The following is a 21,072-nucleotide window of genomic DNA, read 5'->3' on the forward strand; positions in this document are numbered from 1 at the left end:
GGCAGCATGCAAAATGGTGTGTTTGTTGACATCTCTGAAAAATCGATAGCGAGAGGTGGAGTCACGCATCGATCGATGAGAGACGGTGGCGAGCGGGGAGCGGGGAGCGGTGAGCGGGCGAACGCGTTCGCTATCGTTTTTTGAGAAATGTCAACAAACACACCATTTTGCATGCTGCCGAGTCCGGCCTTCCGCTCCTCCGTGCACTTATTGGCTCAGACGTTTTTCTGAATTCGGCCGATAATAATTACGATTTTGTAAAATTTTATATAACTTTTCTTCTCAGTTTAACCCAATCTACTATAATCTTTGGGATTGTCCATATCGAATCTGACACCCTGTATATTATCGGATAGCATTTTAATTGAAATCTAAAGCCAACGGTTCATGATACTTTTTTGCTTGCTGGTTTGCTTGCGTGTACTTTCCTAGCTGGTGAGAGCCAATCAGGATGCAATTTTAATTCATCTATCACGTGGGGAATCTTGATTGGCTCTCACTAGCCAGCAATGGTGCACGCAAGCAAACCAGCCTTGCGAAAGAGATCAGTCGATTTGTGTTTATTGGGTACCGTGTCTCTTGATATTATCAACCAATCTCTTTTCAATCTTAATTATTTACGTAAATATTTCATTGTAAATTTATATCTATATAATAATATAAAGAATTTAAACATAATTTCTTAAAGGTACTCTTATCAATATTCTTTATTATAAAGTTGATCTAAGTACATATTAAAATATATTAGTATTTATTTGTAATGAAACTATATACGCATAAACACAATATTAATATATCATGACCTTAATCTAATACATTTATAATTAACATCGATTCACAAACATTGTATTACGCTTGATACATTATGTTTGTTGAAGAACCTGGAAGTGACGTAGCAGGCTGTCTATTTGAGATTCGCGTAGTTCTTTTTTTCTTTTATAAGCGTCCGGACCTAGGGGAATTATAAAATTCATCCATTTGTCTTCTACGTAGTCATATATCTGAAATGAAATTGTTGGATTAATTAAATGCATGTACATATATCCATTATTAATAACAAATAACTCGTCAAGTTATAATAATGTCACACAACATTGTCCTTTATAATGTCATATTATCAGCACAATTAGGACATGTGTGTAACGTATAGCATACGATATATCCATAAGTGAATAAACTTAATAATTATTGTTTACTAGTATGTATTATAATTCGGTTTCTATAATTTACCTTTTGTAATGCCTCCTTGGTGTACACGTGATTAAAGAGATGTATTATTGCTGGAATTGATTTCATTAATCTGTAAAAAAACCAAAAGATTTATGATTAATATAAGTATAAGAAGTTTTAATGAATATAAATAGTACACCTTTAGAAAAGATATTTGTACCTGGGTTTTACATTTACAAAATGTTCTAATATATAACTAAGTATCTCATTATTTTTCGCATGTTTCTCAACGATTGTATGAAAAACGAAAAGTCGGCCATATTCTCCTAATTTTTCATCATAATCTTCGTTTATTATTAACTGTAAATATTTCTTTATAACAGCGGTATCTGCAGGGCAAGCCAGAGACTTTAAAAGTACATAATCAATGTGTTCTTCCTTTAATAAACATTTATCAAATAATTCTTCCCAAGTAGTATATTCTGCTAACATTTGAACATATCTTAAACCATTACAGTATGTCCAGTCCTTCCACCAAGTCATAATAGGTCTGTGGTGTTACAAAGAATTTATTAGTTGTAAATATAAATTAGTTACGAAAATTGTATTTGCATTCTTGTCTCTTGATAAAAAAATTCATTAAACGTTGCATAAATATGAGCCACAAGTATGAAAGCTACTTCTATTATTAAAAGTTGAAAAATAAGAAGAATATTTTTACCTTTTATCCATCATATGTGAAATTAATTTAAAGTAAGCATTTCTGCATTCAAAAGAACCGAAGGCACATGCCCATCGTGCAGCCTCCTGCTGTAAACTACTATTAATACTCAGCGTATCACTTCCGTATTCATATGCCATTTCCTGATGAAGTGGATCCAGTATTCTTATCATTTTTCGCTACAAATGTATTAACGCAATTGTTAAGGAAAATACAAAGGTTACACAGTTTCTTTATTATATTATATTAATAAAGAAATAAAGCATTGTGTAAACGTATTGTTGCGTATTAAAAGAATACAACAGTCCCGAGTCTATGCAAAACATTTCTATAGTTTTTAAATTAATTTTAATTAATTAATTTTTATATATACCATCTAATCTAATTTATTATTAAGGCTGCTTATACAAAAATATAATTTTTTTCTAAAATTTTCCTTCAAATTTTGTGTAGAATATATGAAAAATATTAAATCACACATTTAACAAATATTTCAAAGAAATAAATGTAAGTTTTACTCTTGTTTCAAAGTTTTACATTATTCTAAAGTTTGACATGATAACACATGTATACAAAATCAACTCATAATAAATACTCAATCAAATCATGAGTAAAGTAGCAGTAATGTTTGATGTCAAAATCTAACAGACACATATAAGATCTTAATCTTTAAACTTTTAAGCTAAATAAATGTTTACTTTTCACGGTTTATTTTTTTAAAAATACTAAAAAAATAATTCATGTACAACTTATTATTATCTACCTTGATATAAGAACTCTCTTTAAAGGGAAAGAAAGAGGACATATATTCAAAAGCTTTGAACATAGGATACCATGCTGTATAATTTCTCTCTAACAATAGGCGTCTCGTGAGTCTCGTAAATGTATCCACTTTGATTTCGCCTTTCATCAAAAAGTAAAATGCGTCATCCATAATTTGAGCACGGTTAATAACATGTATTCCACCATATTCTTCAAAGGTTAGATATGCGATATTTTTCAGAGGCCCATCTTTGTAATTGACGCGATAATACCCTGTTATATAAACAAACAATTATTGTATATTTTCGATTTTGAATCGATTTTTGCATCAATTTTTTGAAAAATATTTTTTTAATATCTGTACCTTCGCTATCCTTTACAATTAATACATTAGAATTGCACAGAAATAAACTATAAATAAATTTACATACTATAAATAAAGCTACAGATATACAGGGTGTAACAAAAAGATCGAGACCCTAAATTAATTAGGAAACGTGATGTTTTACAAAAAAAACGTTTCAGACAAAAGTTGTAGGCTTTCCAAGGATCTATTTACTAACCCAAGATGTACTGCGTGGAGGTTGCCCGTTCAATTAAAATTTATATAATAATAGAATTGAAGTTAGTTTATTTAGAAAAAATCACGGTCGAATTTACATCTCTTTTGTATTGTATGCATGTGTAACTACAAAAGAAGTGTAAAATTGACCGGGCAACCTCCAGTACATCTTGGGTAATGCTAGTGCCGGCGGTACTGTAAATTTCAAGTCTCATAACTCGAGGTGTACCTAACAAAAAATACTTTATTATAGTGTTTAGAAAGCTCTCGAGATCAGTCACAAGAATGTGCAATAAAATAAGGGGGGTTTCCATTTCAGGTTTTTATGTTGACCTTGACTGGTCTTTTCAAGATCATCCTAAGGTCAAATTCGTAGCGTCAGTAAGTAGATCCTTTGAAGCCCTGCAACGTTTCTATGTATTCTACATTTTAAATTTTAGTTTCTAATTAAATTACCGGCAATAAATTTTGTATTAATTTAATTTAAATACATGTGGTAAAATAATTGGAAACTTTTCATATAATCGTTATCTATTTAGTAAAAGAAAATTTGGTACTTACCTGTTTGTTGTAAATTGAATATAATCGATTTAATTTTCTCTCTAGAATATGTTCGCTTAGTACCCGTCGTAAGAATCTTCATTGTCGCACTTGACTTCGATAAGTTAAAAGCATCAGGAGTAGTTTCCGTGGTGAAGGTGTAAGGTATCAGCCATGCCTTCTTAGGTGTATTTGTATCGTTTACTACTGCTGTTATGACAGTTTCATTTTGCGTAACAGTTATCACAGGATAGCGCTCTTGCACTAGGTAACGCTCCATTAGATATCTTATTTGTCCGACATCTAGATCATAGTATGAGAATATGTCATGAGCTCTTCGTATAACGGACCAGAATGTTTCTATATTTGACGTGTTAAACACATTGTGTGGCCTGATTCTGTAAAATGTTGACAATAGTAATATAAATAAATTCAATAAATACATTTCAATAATTCATTTCAATAAATTGCATTAGGTAATTTAAAATTATTACACAGACTTTGACATGAATATAAAAATTTGTATTTTAATGATAAATTATATTTATTTATATACACACTGGGTAGCACAGAACCTATGCAACCAAATCTGAGGAACAATAAATTCTCGCAGAGAGGATTATTTTCTGTGAAGTAGCCCATGTTCTCTGACTCGTCGTTTAGGAACTTCGTGCAGACGGGTCTTATTGTTAGATGACATTTATTACAGTTATGAGATGTTCTTATTAATTTTTTGTTTCAAGTACTTGCAGGCAGTTTACAAAAGAAGTTTTGTGAGACTGCACGAGAGAGTCCTCCTCATCATTTTAGTTTCAATGAAAATGGTGAGGAAGAATCTCTTCAATATTACCACAAAAGTGTCTTCCCCTGAACCTAATTACATTCGTGACACCGTCGTAAAGCTGGAAACACACGAAAAAACTTAAGCAGTAAGATTTTAGAATTTCAATCAATCGGCATTTTTAGTAATTTTACTTAAGTTTCAAAATGGCTGCTTACGTTCTTGAATGGTCGTTTCCCTTAAGTCTCAAGTTTTACTGCTCAAGTTTTTATCGTGTGTTCGAGCTTTAATATTTGATTGTCGGACTATCAAACATTTAAGAGGCACATGAGTCAGTACACTTTGAATCTGTTTGTATTTGTGTTTATAATGTTCAATCAAGCGAACACCATGATCCGTTGTGTTTGCCATCCCAGTTAACACTAGAGAAGAACTGATTTGTGCTGCTCTTGATCAAATTCGACACAGATCTCAAATGTTCAATCATCAATGTCCAACAATCAGTGCTATGACGGTGTCACGAATGCAATCAGGGCTCAAGGTAAACACTTTGATTTGAACATCTTTTGTAAACTATTTGCAAGTACACGTGAAACAATAATGAATAGTAGCATTTCAGAATTGTAAAAAGTGTCACCTGAAACTTGTCTGCGCGATAGTGTAGTTCTTAAACGCCGCGTTTCAGAGATCATAGGTCCATAGAAAATTGCTACATAGAAAATGATTCTCTCTGCGAGATTAATAGTTTCTCAGAACCTGCAAAGGTTCTGAATCATCTTGTATATGTATATGGTAATATACATACAAATAGTTATTCATACATTTTTTTACGACCCATGCACACTGCACACGTAAGCGTACGCGTGTGGGTGTGTATCCTACGTTAAAATTCTATTTCATTAAAAAATTTTTATTTTTGAACCTTTATCTTTTCTTTCCCTTCTCTTGCTATCTTTTTCTTTAGGTTTGTATCATTTTTAATAAATTTTTAATAAATTTTAGATAATTAATATATGTATGCTTTGCATAAATGCAGAAAAAAGCGTCTTGATTCGGAGAAAAAAACTTTACACAAAATTTGAAAGATTATTAAATAAAGAAAAATAATAAAAGATGAAATAAAATAAATATTTTATAAAATTTCTAATTGTTAAATTCATTATACTTTATGGTATTTTAGAAATTAGATGGTATTATAATGTGTACTTACTCAAAGGTTGAATAAAAAAACGTAGCTTCTCGAAACCCCCTAGGCGTCATTATTTGTTGTAACATACGCAATATGGCAGGTCCTACGAAAATTCATAAAGTGAGATTATAATATGTTTGTAGCAAGTATTTATTGTAATTCATATACATATTTATGAAAGTAATTAATCTTGGAAAAAGATAATATATTTAATTTCTCGAATTATTTTTCCTTTTTTACTTTGTTATAAAATTTATTTAATTAATTTATAAATAAAGATAAATATTTGTAATTAATTTTCTTGTGACATTTAACTTGGATAATTTTATTTAATTATACTTATAATTAGTAACTTACCTTTGACATACCGGCTATAATAGAAAGAATTAGAGTCGAAAGGACTGCTTATGTTCTCTACTAGAGGTCTTAGAATGGATTGATCATCGAGACGTAGAGATTCTTGAACAACTTCAACGACAAACAAATCCTTTATATAGTATTCTGGGTGATTCTAAACATGAAAATTGCTAATGTAATTTGTGAATATTTAATCGTGACAGTCACATTACCAGCACGTATCATTTACTACGGCATTGAATTATTATTGTTAATAATTTCATTGTTTCTTATGTTTGTATGTATAATCAAATTTCTGTAAAACGTGTGTAATATAGTTAATTCAGATTAGTTAATATACATACATGAACTACTTGAAAAGAGTGTCTGCAGGTCTTTACTCTATCAATTTAAATGTATATGTTATTAAATATATTATTTGGCAAAATAACGTTAAATGAAAGAAACCTTATCGATAGCGTCCAATACGAGCAACGTTGAAAAAGCATGATTCAACCATTGGTAAGACCACGGATTTTCACCGATATGGTTAATAAAGCATTGATATGCTACTGTATGTCCTAAGTAACGGGCATATGTTGGTCTACGTATGAACTGTTCTGGATCAACTTTACTGAATATAAAAGATTGTTCACTGAAAAATATTGCGTAATAATGTGATTATGTTACATTTTTGTTATTCGTTCTGTTTAATTGTTTTAAATTTTAGTTACATTTAAATTATAGTTACAGTTTATTACGTATGATTCGACTAAATGATAGTTTTACATATCGACTTTCGTAAGGCGAAAATAAGAAAATAAACACGAACTTTGTACGTTCCTATAATTTAATCTGAGATATTAACATAAAATGTGAGAAATATTATTTTTAATATAATTTTTTATTTGTGTTTAAAAGAGTTAGAAAAAAATGTCAATTGGCTAAAAAAATACGCCATATTAGTCATAAAATAAAAATCTCAAGTAAATCATGTAATTTCTTTTAATTGTAATTCATTTCTAAATGGCATATAAATGGGTAGTCTTACATTATTATCACCAATAATTTCTAAATACATTATTTATAAAGGGAGAAAGTTGCATTTTCGTAAAATAATAAGTTAATGTGTCAAACATATTACAATTTATTATATTAAGTTTTAAATGTACAACATTAGTTTTTTATACGCTAAATTAAAAATCTTATAATATTTCTATTTCAATCGTACAATAAAAAATAAATTACATGTTTTTATGCGTGGTCTACAATACGTGGAGTAAGCGTGGAGTAAGGAGTAAGGGAGAGCCCTAACTTCTAGCTTTTGGTGTAAGGAAGCTGAAATACGGGCATGATTGTTAAAATAATTGTAACACTGATTGATGGCATTTTGATTCACCGAGAGTAAGCCTAAGAGCTGAAGTAGGAGTGAGAAATAAAATGGATTTATTTCCTTACTCCTACTCCTTACTCCAGCTTACTCCATGTATTGTAGACCAGCCTTTAGCATTCACATATGTATACTCGAAACAAAATAATAAAATTTTCGGTCTTTCTTTTGCAAATGCCTTATCACTATATGAGATATAGTATAAAAACTACATTTTTGTCGTCATATAAACATTTGGAAATGTGATATATGCACGGCGTACATATAGCAAAACGTATGTGAGATAATAATTAAATATGAGAAAATATGTATTTCTAAATCTTTAATTTTAACTTGAAACACTTTAAATATATAAATATTTCAACGTATAACAAGGGGGAAGGCTTTAATTAGTCAAATGCAGTTATTTATGTGTAAGTTGGCGTTATGTTATTGTTATGCTTAATTAACAATTAAATGAAAATTAAATTAATATTTCTCTTTCCTTGTTACTCGTTGAATTTAATATCGAGAGTCTTTGGTTAATTGATCCTTTATCTAATTTAAATATTTCTTTCTATAGTTATTATTACCTGTGCACAATGATCCCTAAATTTGTAGCGTAATTACGTGGGAAATGAGGGATTATGACATGATATGGGTCCTTCTCACAGCTCAAATCTCGAGTTTCAAAATATTCGTAGAACTTTAATAAAACACCTTGTGCATAGGCTACGTGGTACCTGTCTGTCAAGTCGTTTCTGTATGCAAAGTAAATATTATCAACCGGACCAGACGAGAATTTAGTCCTCGGAAGCAGTATTATTGAGATTTGATACGTAGGGATTGGAGGAGTTCTTCGTAAAGATATCCTTTTAATGTCCTTAGTTGGATCATCGTGACTGTCCCTCGCCGTATTTGCATAAAGGGTATAATTTATATGATGGTCTATAGCAAAATCGAAAGTGGCCACAAATGTCGGTTCGTCCCAACAAGGAAACAATTCTCGAGCTTTCATTGGCCACACATCTATCGCGGTTATCCACCTGTCATATATTAACAGTGTATTTTAGATAACTATAAATATTCAATTTTTATAAATATCAAAAGTTAAGTCATGGAATACGCAGATCAGTCTTTGTGAACGCTATTTCATAAACAATTCCAGCTTTGTTTTATTACCGTACATTATTATTCTACATTATTTTTCTACACACGTAGTTTTCGTAAATATAATAACTAGTGATATTTGTAGTGCAGCATATATTATTCAAATGCAGTATACACTTAATTAATTTAAAAATTTTTATTTAACTTTAATTAAAACAGCAAAAAAAAATGTTTGAAAGGCATGGAGTTAGCAAGACTAAAATAAGACAGATATAAGAGATATGCAAAGATAGGAGAAACAAATTATTTTATATTTTATATCAGATATATTAACGTTATTGCGTAATTATCTTTAAAAGTAAAAAAAATTCTAATTTTCACTGAAACGCCCTAAATTTCACTGAAACCATAATATTTTATTGATATTTTATTATGCACAAAATCTATGATTCGTATCTCTTGACGATAGTAGCGTCATAAATTGTTTTCAGAGACTAGTAACATAAAGATAAATAGGCTCCAAAGAAAAAATATAAATAAGAATAATGAGACAATGGAATCCGTCATCAGATAGTGGGTGAGAAAAATTCTACATATATTGTATTATATCTGTAATTATTATATCTGTATTAATCTGTAATATAATATCTGTATCAGAAATAAGTAGCAAAGGTGTACATAAAATGTTGAACAGGACTTGTTACCGATGACGGTCACACATTTGTTGACCAAAACGTTTACCATTTTGCGTACACCTATGCTATTTATTAGTTAATATAGATACAATATGGCATATCATTTTTCTCATCCACTATCTGGTGACTACTCTCATTGCCTTATTACTAGTAATTAAAAGTATTTCCAACGCATATGCTTGTAGCATCTTTACTCACTGTTTATCCTTCTCTCCGGTTATGTATGTTGTTTTGAAAAAGGCGCTACTATTTTTTGGATAGTCAAATACCACATGCAGGGTATAATTACCAAGTAAATCCCGCCCAAAAGATACGCGATATATGTCAGTGGCAGGCATGGGCCACTCTGATACCGACGAAATTGTTTCCCACTCCTTGTTTTTTAAATATATTCTCTGTATAAGCAGGTTCTTTGCGTGGAAAGCAATTTCTCGCACTAGAGATAAGATCGTCAGGTGGACTTCGCAGGTGCTGAGAGAAGTATTCGTCTCGCTTTCATGTAGTTTCAAATAGATTTTATAATGCGTTGGTATTACATTTTCCGGTAAACTTGTACTATGTGCGGTTGTTTCGTCAGGTGAAGCTGCCGTACTAAGAAATAGTAGGCTGCTATGTAATAATAATATTACATAGGATTTCATGTTAATTTTCGTTGAAGGTACCTGTAGAAAACATTTTTTTGCCGAATGGAAGATATTTAGTTAACGCAAAGCATTTTATCTGTTATATATGTATATAAATTTAGTATGTAATGTGTTCGTGTGTGTGTGGAGGGGGGGGAAGGAATACAAAAAGTATATTATTAATTTTCATTAGGAGACATTTGTTGTTAATTTATTATCTCACAGAGACACACATTTTGTTAATATTATTATGCTAATAGTTTAACAATATTTTATTACACTATTGCATATTTAATAGATTTCCAATCTGAGCCGAAAGATTCAATTATTCCGGCTCAGATAGCAAAAATGAAATATAAAATTCCAATATCTTTCTGGTTTATTGTGTATAATCATTTATTCATATATTAAATTTTTAATGTTGTCTGATTAAAGAAATAAATTATAAATTTATGCAACAAATGATACATTTTCTAACATTATTGTTCATATTTAATAGATTTGTCGAGAAAAGATTTTAAATCCAAATAATTCTGTGCAATTTGATTTCCAGAAGATAAGAATAACGTAACAGAACAGCGAAATGTTTATTAACTCGCTACCTTTGAGATTTGTCCGACATTTGTTCTAGCTAGTCATGCGACCCAACAACAAACGAACACAGTTTTAAACGAACTTTATTTAAATTTGCTATCGTTTTACATACGTGAATCTAATTGATATGAGAATATCGATCTCAACACGAGTCGAATACCAATGTATGATTGCATGTACGTACATATCAGGGCATCACTGATGCCTTCGTATATGAATTTAGACATATATAGGATACATATACATTTTTCATGTATGTAATATGCAAAAGGTATAAATATGAGCACAAATTCAGATGCAAAGGCGTCAGTAATACCTAGTGTACGTACGATTCATATTTTCCATACTATGCGTAACGTGAATTGTATATTTTTTCACAAATTTTATATGAACTTCTTTAATAATAGAAATTAGCTTTTATTCATTGTTCATGTACTCATCGTATATTCAACGTATTATAAAAGACTTTCGGAGCTTAAAAAATGTAAAATAAAATCAAAAAGTGTTATAAAGGGTTTCTAACATTTTTTCAGTATCAGTATCAATACGTTAAATGTAATTTCGAACAGTCAGCAACTTCTCGTGAAACTGAAATCTTCGAGTTCGAGATTTTAAGTGATACATGTATAAATTTCAACTCATTTTTATAACGTAGACAACGTAATAACAGTAATAGAAATATTAGCAACAATAGCAATATACTATATCTTAATGTATTTATTAAAAGAAAGGAATTACTGAACTAACTCTTTCTCTCTCTCTCTCTCTCTCTCTCTCTCTCTCTCTAATTTTGAAAATATAATCTTTTCTACGTTAACACAGAAAACAGAAATATATATTTCGAATTTCTTCTTTCGGATGGTTCAAACTATTCTACGCTGAGCTTTTGTTGCATCTTTAAGTAAAAATATAACTTACCGTCTGACGACGAAATCTATATATTGAAGTTGTGTAAGTAGAATACAGGTTTTTGTAACAATTAGCTATAGTTGATGCATTACCGCGACGTAGCTCTAGAAGATACGACAGTGAAAAGGAAATGATCCGATCGTTCTAAGCTATCTTCGAGAACTGAGGCTATAACATCATAATAAGTACGTCTCTTAGTGTCACTGACAAGTCAACATAGTTACAATACCTGTAAATAAGATACCTAACCAGACAGCCGGAGGTGAAAGACGACGTGACTTTAGAATTTTTGTCTCATAACAAATATAATGATCGTTGAATATTTATGAAACGGGAAAATATGTGAAATGTTAAAACAACCTGTATGCATGTTTAAAAAGATATATGTATTTTAATTTCACATGTTTATATTTAAAAAAACTTACATACTCGAATTTAATGATCCCCAACACAATAATTGAACTTATATTAAGGTTTTACAATAAAGTAGTTAATCAACCAACGTTATAACAATTACAGTGTGAAAATATTGTACCATATTCCTGCTATGAACACATATTTGAAAATCTAAAAGTCTTAATAGTAAGTTATTTTTCAATACCGAATCTAAAATCAGGCTATTCTTCGTCATTCGATCAAGTCCCTATAAAAATTAAAATCTACAAACAAATTTATTGACTCACAAATATAACATAGGTTCCAAAAAATAAAAGTAAAACGGAATAACAAATGTTTAGAATATCATTAAAATATTTTGTTAATATTCATAATATTTTGTTATACAATCAGCAACAATTGATATATATGAGGCACTTATTTGAAAAACAGTCCAGATTATATGCATTTTAATCAGATGTATAAATTAGCGCTAATACATAAATGACTGCTTTTTTTAATTTAAACTGATATTATTACTTTTTTCACCCCCTCAAAGTGTATGGATATCAAGACAATAAGAACGTTTAAAAAACTTGGTAGATGCGCGTTTTCAAAAATCAATTCTATCGAATTCAAATCTGTCGGATCTGCTTTCTTTGGATTTTCTGTAGTCTTGCAGAATGTTTTACAGTATATGAAACGAAACTTTAAACTAATTGTATTTTCTAATTGTATTAGAATACACAAATGTATCGATGAATGTTGCTCAACTTTTGAACATGTAAGAGATTAAGCGGATAAATATATGTTTAACAATTAGAAGATCAAACTAAAATTCTATTTATATGGAATTACACGCGTATTAAATTCATTTTTGTATTCATTTATGGTTTATCACATAGTTTATGTCTCGTTAGGAGACTTTCTCGTGCCTCTTTGAATACAAACGTATCTTGGAATAAACTTTTATGCATTTCTCACAAGATTTAAATAAATATTGCAAAACCGTATGGAGGAGATCGGTAGTCCCGGTTGCACGTCTCTTTCTTTGCAGCGTATACTTATTCTATCATAAGTCTACATTTGATCATAATTACATGTTTTAGTTAATGTTCTATTGTATTGTATAACATTTTAAACAATTATATACATTCTCATAAATATAAATTATTGTACACTAGACAATTAAACTTACATATCCAGTAATATTGGTATTTTGAGCAGTTCACCTATTAAGCAAAATGTGGCAAAAGTGGTTCTATTCTTACTGGACAATTTCTAAGTAATAAAAGATACTTTTATTTTTCTCCGCATTGTGTAAATTTCAATGATATTCGCATTCTAAAACTTAAAGAAGCAGATAATTCTCATCAATTATATGACAAACCAAAGTTAACTTTTGCTAATCTTGTTGGTTGAAAAAGAAAAGAAAAACCAACTTGTTACTTCTTTGGCAAATATTCCTTTTAGCCGCTTTTAGTAAAACTTTAAATTGGGCTATCGATAAAATTAATATTGGCATATCTTACTATTTACTTTTACGAGTTTACTGCGATAAGAATTATTTCAGTTTATCAAAAATATGTATTCCATTGTATTCAATCGGCCATGACAAAGACCGAAGAATATCCTATTGTAGCGTTAATTCTGTACGTCTGTCATTATATATATATGTATTTTTTCAATTTTTAGTTTGTTTTTGCCATGCTAACGTAAATTCTCATTAAAACTCCTTTGATGCAAGCAATTTTTCTGGCGTGTCGCGATACAATAATTATCATTAGATACAGCAAGTACATTTAAGTAATAGATATATCGTTAAGATAGAGCGATTTGGCATTATGCATTATTTTTATTTTGAAAACCGACAACAATATAATTGTATCATGACGCATAATGAAAGATGCATGCATAAAAGAGATATAACAGAAATGATTATCGATGCTAATGCATTGCACTAATTACTAGATTACTTTATTTACATGATCGGCTAACGATTTATAAAATCAGGTAATATGTGATGTTTTCCTCACATACAGGCCAAGTAAACGTAATGCCTAGGCACTTTTGTTACTAAGTGCAATTTCTGCATGTTTCCAGGCAACTAAAACTCAATATATTCTTCGATATATTGATGAAGTCCTCTGAAAAAGGCAGAAGCACTTTAGCGAATACGTTACGGGGCTCGGGATGCCTCCTTTATTTTTTTTCCGGATGAGGTATAAACTCAGAGTCGGCGATGCGACGATACGTAATTACGCTATGCACTAATGTTATCAATCAAGTATCAATGTTACACTATCGCGAATTATAAAGATGAAATCATTCTCCTTATTTCATTAGGTTTTATAAAAATTCTCAAATATATAAATTATTTATAACAATATACAATTCCGGCTAATGGTGTAACATTGAACATGAAAAACTTTCTTCGATACCACCCCTGCATTCGATTGATAAAACTTGAGAGGATTATACTAGCTGTTATCGTCCAGTATAACATATAAATATTTATAAAATTGATCTCCCGCCTAAACCTGCGTTCTTCGCGATGCTATTTCATGCGGTTGATGACCAGATCCGTCATAATCATCAGTGCCCTCTGATAAGGGCTCTTAGCGAAAGACTGCGCGATCTTGGTTGCTTCCGCGCAGTGCTTCTTCGCCAAGAATCTGGTCTGTTCGAGACCATTGGATTTGTGCACCAATTCGAAAGCTTTTTCAACGTCTCCGGGCTCTTGGAAACGGCGCATAATCATCGCATTCAGTTCCGGATACTGCAACAGCCGAAGTAACAATACTGATTAGGAGCTTGTCTATAAAAAAAGGGGGGGGGGGGGGTTATCGACAAGTATACCGGACACGTACGATGTGTCCAGCAGTACATCGTAATACAACTAATCGAAAATTGTTTCGGCTGTATCGATTCAGCGAATGCTTTGTGTACTAACTCGTTCGCAAGCAAAGAGCACCGGGGCTGTAGCTAGTCCGAGTCTGAGGTCAGCGGCAGTGGGCTTGCCCATAGCTGTTGAAGAAGCCACAAAGTCCAAAAGATCGTCCACCAACTGGAAAGCCAAGCCGACATTCCTGCCGTATTGGAAGGCCATCTCTATCGTGTGATCGTCGACATCGGAAAGAATGGCGGCCTAAGTTAAATAATTAATAATCATTTACAGGCCTGGGAGAGACAAATAGACTTTGTACACGCGAATGTTAATATAAACTTACCGCTTTAACGCAATTGGCAATTAAGCTCGCTGTTTTTCGATACGTCTTCGTGAGATAGTGCGCGAACCTTTCGTTTTCCGTTTCTTTGGAACCAAGCTGCATGAACTCGCCTTGCACCAAGTCAGAGATAATCTACAAAGTGCCGTGACTTTAAGTGTTCGGTTTACGTGCTGTTATGGTCCAATTATCTTCTTTATATTATCTTAATTTGATTCTCTTAGATTTTTAGATTCTCTTAAATATTTTGGCAATTAACTTTTGCATAAAATAATTAAATATTAAATTTTTTGTGTAGATGTATGTGCTTGATTCGCGTGAACGTTTTTATTTGTCGAGATTAAATGACATTGTAATAATTACAGCGCGAGACAGTTGAAGGTGTTAAACTCTCGCTAAACATCGAGTACATATTGATAATTGTATCACCAAAACTCCTATAATAGATTTGAAACATCGAGTTAAAAGTGCAACCAAATAATTTACCTGACTGATGGTAATAGTCACGTCATCGTTCTGGACTCTGGAGAGCATCATGCAGGCGACCGATAAGATGTAATTTCCTGCCATAGCCACCTAAAAACAAAGCAATTACTTTGAGAGATAAGACGACTAGCTTTTCTCGTCTTAACGAATAAAAATAGAAATTGGCGTCACAGTTGTGTTCTGTTTGATTGTTGTCATGTCCAATTTCGTTGTTTCGTGTAATAAAATTATACAATAGAATACGATGAGGAACAGTCTTAATCCAGCCGTGCTGCCGATTTTTATCTCAAATATACCAAGCGTAATCGCAATCAAAAGGTAATCTGCGTGTTAAATTTTATTTTTAATTTCAGGGTCGCGTTTTTCGTTCGCGAAATATTTTTGAGTGTCAAGATTATGTAACATTTCTGGGTTACGTTAATTTGATAAGTTACGAAAGAAGCACGTTCAATTTATTTTTACTATATAATTACTACAATGTCTTCGATTCTACAAAGATATAATAAATCACGCTTTATGATGTGCAAAGGCACGAAGAGCGACGCAAAATTTCGATTCAACGAAACCGCTTCGCGCGCTTGTTCATTACGTTAGCACGTCGTGAACAAAGTCGATGTGGTTCTCGGTGATTATAATCTGGGTTTCCTTTCACTGTGGACATTCTTCAAATCGACACCAAATAACTTCAAGGGAAGGCGTTGCGCGACTTGGATTCGCGTGTTCAATGTTGCATTTAGTCCCTTTTTAATATATTTCAACTGTAAGAGAACTTTATCTCTTACGCCGTTACATTAGTACAACAACAAATTCTTCTGCGTTTTAAGACTGCGAATAGTAATCGACGCGTAGCTCAAAAGGTTAAAAGTAGAGATGTATAAAATCCACAATAATTATTATTATTAGGCATAAAATTTCGCCCGACGCCCGAGAAAATGGAAATATTTATTTATGCTGTATTACAGGCGTATCGAAATCTTTTACTTGTTCATTAAAACAATGTATCTCATTTTATGATCGCTTGGTCAAAAGATTTGCGTCAGTTTCTTTACTGCTTTTTGACCACAGACCTTAAAAGTTCTCACTGTTTGACCTAACTAAAATCATGAGAAGGAATATTTATCGAGCTGAACATGATTCAAATTAGAGTCGAAACTTCTACTAATTATTACCATTAATTGTTCTTAATTGTATTGTAATTATATAATAATTGATATGTTGACTCATACAACAATAGCCGCGTTATACTCCCATTGTCCATTTGTTATTTGTTAATTTTTTAATCGATATTATCGAAGGGGGGTAAATTTATATATTTTATCTTATTTTACTTATCAAACCTGAAAAAGCATTCAGACGCGTGTAATACGCCGATGGAAAGCGATCGAAATTCGAGTAGATATAACGTTAGAGAAATTGAACGTCACGAAAGATTGGATACACAATGCCGAATGTAAATTTCATTAGATACACCACGCATTCAGTTTCGGACTATCACTCTGCGGTCAGTGAATCCGTTCATGTCGTTGATGAACACATCGCTCGTAACGACGCACCGAGACCGCAACATCTCGACGGTGCTTAATGACCGCGGCTTACGGTGACGCGCGGTGATTTCTAAATTTCCTCACACATCGAATTCTAAAACCAAGATACATTGTCGCGCTTTCTATTTCTTTTTTGTCCAACTTCAACTTATCTCCGTGAAATTCTCGAAACATTTCCGCACTCTATTTTAAACTTACGAAGCTGTGATCGTGTAATAAGACTATAATTTTTACGATAAATACTCGCGGAAAGTAATTTCCGATAGCTGAGTATAGATGTAATTTTTTAAAATTAATTTTCGTAATTAATCTAATTGTTTTATATATCTTTTATCATACATTGTTAACTTTTTTACTCGAAGGCTTGGCTATCTACCTATGCGGTTTAGTAAAACTTATAGATTAAAAAATATAAAGAAAAAGTTTGTACATCCACAGAAAAGATTTCCGGATAATGCTATTACACTTCGATCTATCATAAAATAGAATCGATATAGTGACAGTCGTATTTATTATTGAGAAAGGAATATTTTTAATCTTAAATGGAAAATTCTTAATCTAGACTAAAATAATGTTGATGCGTGCCGTTATGACATATCGCGAAATGATTCGTCCTAAACGCAAGAATATATAATCTTATACACGTTATCCTTACTCGTATCTCACTAGTAAGTCATTCTTATTTAATTCAAGAGAAGATAATAGAAATTACTGATTTAATCTTAATATTGTTTTATTTTTGTATTACACGAGGTTGATAAGCTTGAATACGTCAAGAATGTTTTTCGTCTCGTTATCAGAAATCTTTTCTGAGCGGATACGAGGAGGTGTAAAAAGCTTCCGTCATCTTGGACAATGTTTCGTTTGGCTAGAGTGATTGACGGAAGATCGTTTCGTGTGACAATGAGCTAACAATAAGTCGATGAGTGAAACTCAACGAACGCCTCGTAATTTCGAGTTTCACATCCGGCATATCGGTGATGTGCCGCTTTATTTTCATGCATCTTGCAAACAAACCTATTCACGTGGGTACATTCTGATTTTTCAAACTTGACAGAAATGTAGACTATGAAATACATTTGTTCCGTGTCTTTACATTTTTGCCCATAAGTGATTCACGGTGGTTACCACGTATTCCACAAATTTCACCCCTTTATGTCAATAAGTGTGACATAAAAGCACAAGAAACAAAATTTAATGCAAAGTAATAAAAATTTTCTCGGTATACTTCCAATTTATAGTCCCGTTTTGAAAATAATAAATCAAAATATCACATTTTTGAGTTTTGGATTATTTGAGGAAAGCTGTAGAAAAAGTAGGCATTGATAGGAGGATGAAAGAGGGGTACGTGGTAACCACCGTGAATCATTTATGAGCAAAAGTAGAAAGACATGTGTCATATGTTTTTCATGGTTCTATATTTCTGCAAAGTTTTAAAGTACACTGATAAAAAAAATATTCCTTTACTCAAGAGAATTATTCATTAGGTGGCTCCTAATAGCCTATTAACTTAAGGTGACTTCTGCACGAAGGAGCGGTTAGTATGGGTGCTTTGGTGGGGCCTCTTTGATTTTTATAAATTCATATGACCCTTTTCATACAAAAGAATCACTTAATACATTATTGGTCAAATGCATTGATATGCTAGGTTATATATGCACATTTAAAAACATATTTAAAAATATACGACATTGTCAAGTCTCAAAGAGCTGTCAAATTTCCTGAAAACATTGTATCTTTTGACTTCACTAATAAGTAATTTGGTTGCAGAGGTCAGTGACCGCATATACTTAATAGTACATTTGAATTCTTCCCAGACAGCACACATGTCTAAAAGGGGCCATAAAGATATCTTTAAGACACCTTTTAGACGTACATGTCTAAAAGATAACTTAATGACGTCTTAAAGATGTCTTTTAGACATGTGTGCTGTCTGGGTTGTGACATTTATTAGGTTTATCTAATTTTTTGTTAAGATCTACTTTTTCTATAAAATAATATTAATCCTCATAGTGCTTCTGCGAGCGATCGGCCCATAACCCCTATCCCAGTGAACACCAAGTAATAGTTACATAATATCGATATTATAATTTATACTTAACAGTATAAATGTAGTATAACATGGGTGTTATACTACATTTATCTGTTATTTAGTGTTTACTGAAATGTTAAAAAATATAACTTGAACATTTTTTTAAATATTATTTCATCGGCGACCGAGTCTGAAATTTCGCGTACTGATAGATAAAATTTACAACTACAACATACTTAAGTTTCAATTTTTTCTATTTTTGGTCGGTTTATGCAGGATTAAAATTAAAGGCTTAAATTTAAAAAATAATAAACAAATTAAAACGTGCATTGCTTTAATTTAAGTTTATTAAATATTAAAGAACATAGACAATTTTTAATTAAAAAATTTTTATTTTAATTCTATAAAATGTTTACTGAGATGTAATTTTCACAGCGAAGAAAATTGCATTTCTTATTTAACAAAAACAATTATTTCGTTTAATAAATAGCTAATTCTATATCTCATGAAATCTTTATTTGAATGTAGAAAATGTAATAATTTAAATTAATTTACTTAATATAATACAGAGATTTACTTGAAATTTGATATTTTTATTTAAATATAATAGAATAAATATACATATACTTCAGTAAAAAAATAATTTTAAGTAAATCTATTTACTTAGAGTTAAAAAAAATTTTTTGTTAGTGTATCCACTTGTAGGTTTACTTATTAACCGCGATGACCGAAAGAACGTCTAGTAAGGTTTTCCCTCCGGGCATAGTACGCGCTCTGGTGCTGGTATGTACCGGCGACACTTTCTTGCAATTACACGACGCGGCGACGTTCCGCTAAATAAACATGAATCAGCGCTGAAAGCAGTGGTCCACCAGGGAGACTCATTAATTCCGGCTAATGTTATCTCCGGGAAACGGCTTGCGATCGTGTCTTAGTACTATCCGCTGTTGCGGAACATTCGCTGGAAGGTTTCACGAGATGAAGATTCAACGAGGCAGCGGTTTGAGTGGCGTGCATCTGCGCGCACTTACTAATATTAACGATATAAACGCTATAAACTATATCAGAAATGGAAAACGAAATACTCTCTTAATTATCTCTTATTTAACATATTAATACACCTATAGTAAGTGTACCAGTAGTTGTCACTGTATAACCCGGTGAAAAATGATTTGTCGATCGACGAGTCATTTTTCGCTGGGCGGTAGTTTATACCTGTCGCGTTTGTTTAAAAGAAATAAGTTGTGAAAACAGGATATAGAGGGAAGCTTACGCGCTAGAGTATTTGTCCTTTGAAGTGGCGCGCAGTTGAAACATATATCTTGTTTTCACACCTCATTTTTTAAACAAAATTGGCAGGTGTCAACTATCCATACACTTACCCCGATATTATTTTCAATTTTTACCGTGATATTTAATATTACCCTCGATTTAATCAACAATGCCAGACGGAAGAGCTCTCGCACGGTTACTCCTTTACTTTAGACGTACACATTGTAATTTCGCAGTCGTCATTTTCGAATTTCACACCTAACTCGCGAGGGACCGTTTCAAAGTGTCCCCCTCCTATTTGGATGAGCTTTGAATATGTTGTTTTTCAGCTAAAAATGAGAGACGCGTATTTTTTTATATGTGCCCTAACGCACTTTTAGGGGGTAAAACACCCCTTTGAAAAAAATCGGTTTTTCTCTTTCGATGCGAACATCTCCGAAACTATAAGAGATAGAATGTTCTTTTTTCTTTTAAATTACATGGCTTTAAACGTACTACAAAACGGCGAAAAATTTCTTTTATTTTGCAGCATACCTCTCCCCACCTACACAAATTTAAAAAATTTTTAAAACTTTGTTGTCACCGAACAAAAGGTTATTTTTTTTAGGAATTTAAACGCATATGATAAAGTTGCGTTTCGTAAAATTATTTCCGAGAAATAATTAAAATCGCCTCTGTATATGCGCTATTTGACTGTCCATGCGACCGAGTCTTCACGCAACATGTTTTTCCTGTAATAAGAGATAACAAATACACTTGGGAGATATTCTAACTA

The 21,072-nt window shown here is 31.8% G+C and overlaps 2 protein-coding genes across 2 annotated transcripts in view; both read right to left on the reverse strand.

Annotated features, from left to right (window-relative positions):
- Positions 1-747: 747 nt before the first annotated feature.
- LOC105566612 (aminopeptidase N-like) lies at positions 748-9,855 on the reverse strand. The gene is made up of 11 exons (XM_012020755.1): positions 9,434-9,855; positions 8,024-8,476; positions 6,524-6,716; positions 6,094-6,236; positions 4,314-4,437; positions 3,756-4,203; positions 2,655-2,926; positions 1,892-2,070; positions 1,391-1,720; positions 1,231-1,300; positions 748-1,001 (listed from the first exon to the last, which is right to left on the reverse strand). The coding sequence occupies exons 1-11, from the start codon at positions 9,571-9,573 to the stop codon at positions 864-866; spliced, it is 2,490 nt and encodes an 829-aa protein (XP_011876145.1). The 5' UTR covers positions 9,574-9,855; the 3' UTR covers positions 748-863.
- A 1,874-nt stretch (positions 9,856-11,729) lies between these two features.
- Positions 11,730-21,072, reverse strand: part of LOC105566529 (decaprenyl-diphosphate synthase subunit 1) — a 53,750-nt gene continuing 44,407 nt past the window's right edge. The window contains exons 5-8 of the mRNA XM_012020602.1: positions 15,450-15,539; positions 14,967-15,098; positions 14,690-14,884; positions 11,730-14,515 (exon numbers count right to left, since the gene is read on the reverse strand). Of these exons, the coding sequence (XP_011875992.1) occupies positions 14,294-14,515; positions 14,690-14,884; positions 14,967-15,098; positions 15,450-15,539 (639 nt within the window). The 3' untranslated portion in view covers positions 11,730-14,293. The remainder of the gene's footprint in view (positions 14,516-14,689; positions 14,885-14,966; positions 15,099-15,449; positions 15,540-21,072) is intronic.

The sequence above is a fragment of the Vollenhovia emeryi genome, unplaced genomic scaffold (genome assembly GCF_000949405.1).
Source record: "Vollenhovia emeryi isolate VEMERY1.0 unplaced genomic scaffold, V.emery_V1.0 DF939144.1, whole genome shotgun sequence".
Taxonomy (NCBI): Eukaryota; Metazoa; Arthropoda; class Insecta; order Hymenoptera; family Formicidae; genus Vollenhovia; species Vollenhovia emeryi.

Bases quoted from the DNA above. Each gene is read 5' to 3' on its own strand.
- LOC105566612 (XM_012020755.1), bottom strand. From the start codon at position 9,573: ATGCCTGCCACTGACATATATCGCGTATCTTTTGGGCGGGATTTACTT. The intron at 8,477-9,433 runs GTGAGTAAAGAT...AATATATGACAG, and splicing joins ACCGGAGAGAAGGATAAACA to GTGGATAACCGCGATAGATG. The intron at 2,071-2,654 runs GTAGATAATAAT...ATACATTTGTAG, and splicing joins AAGAGAGTTCTTATATCAAG to CGAAAAATGATAAGAATACT.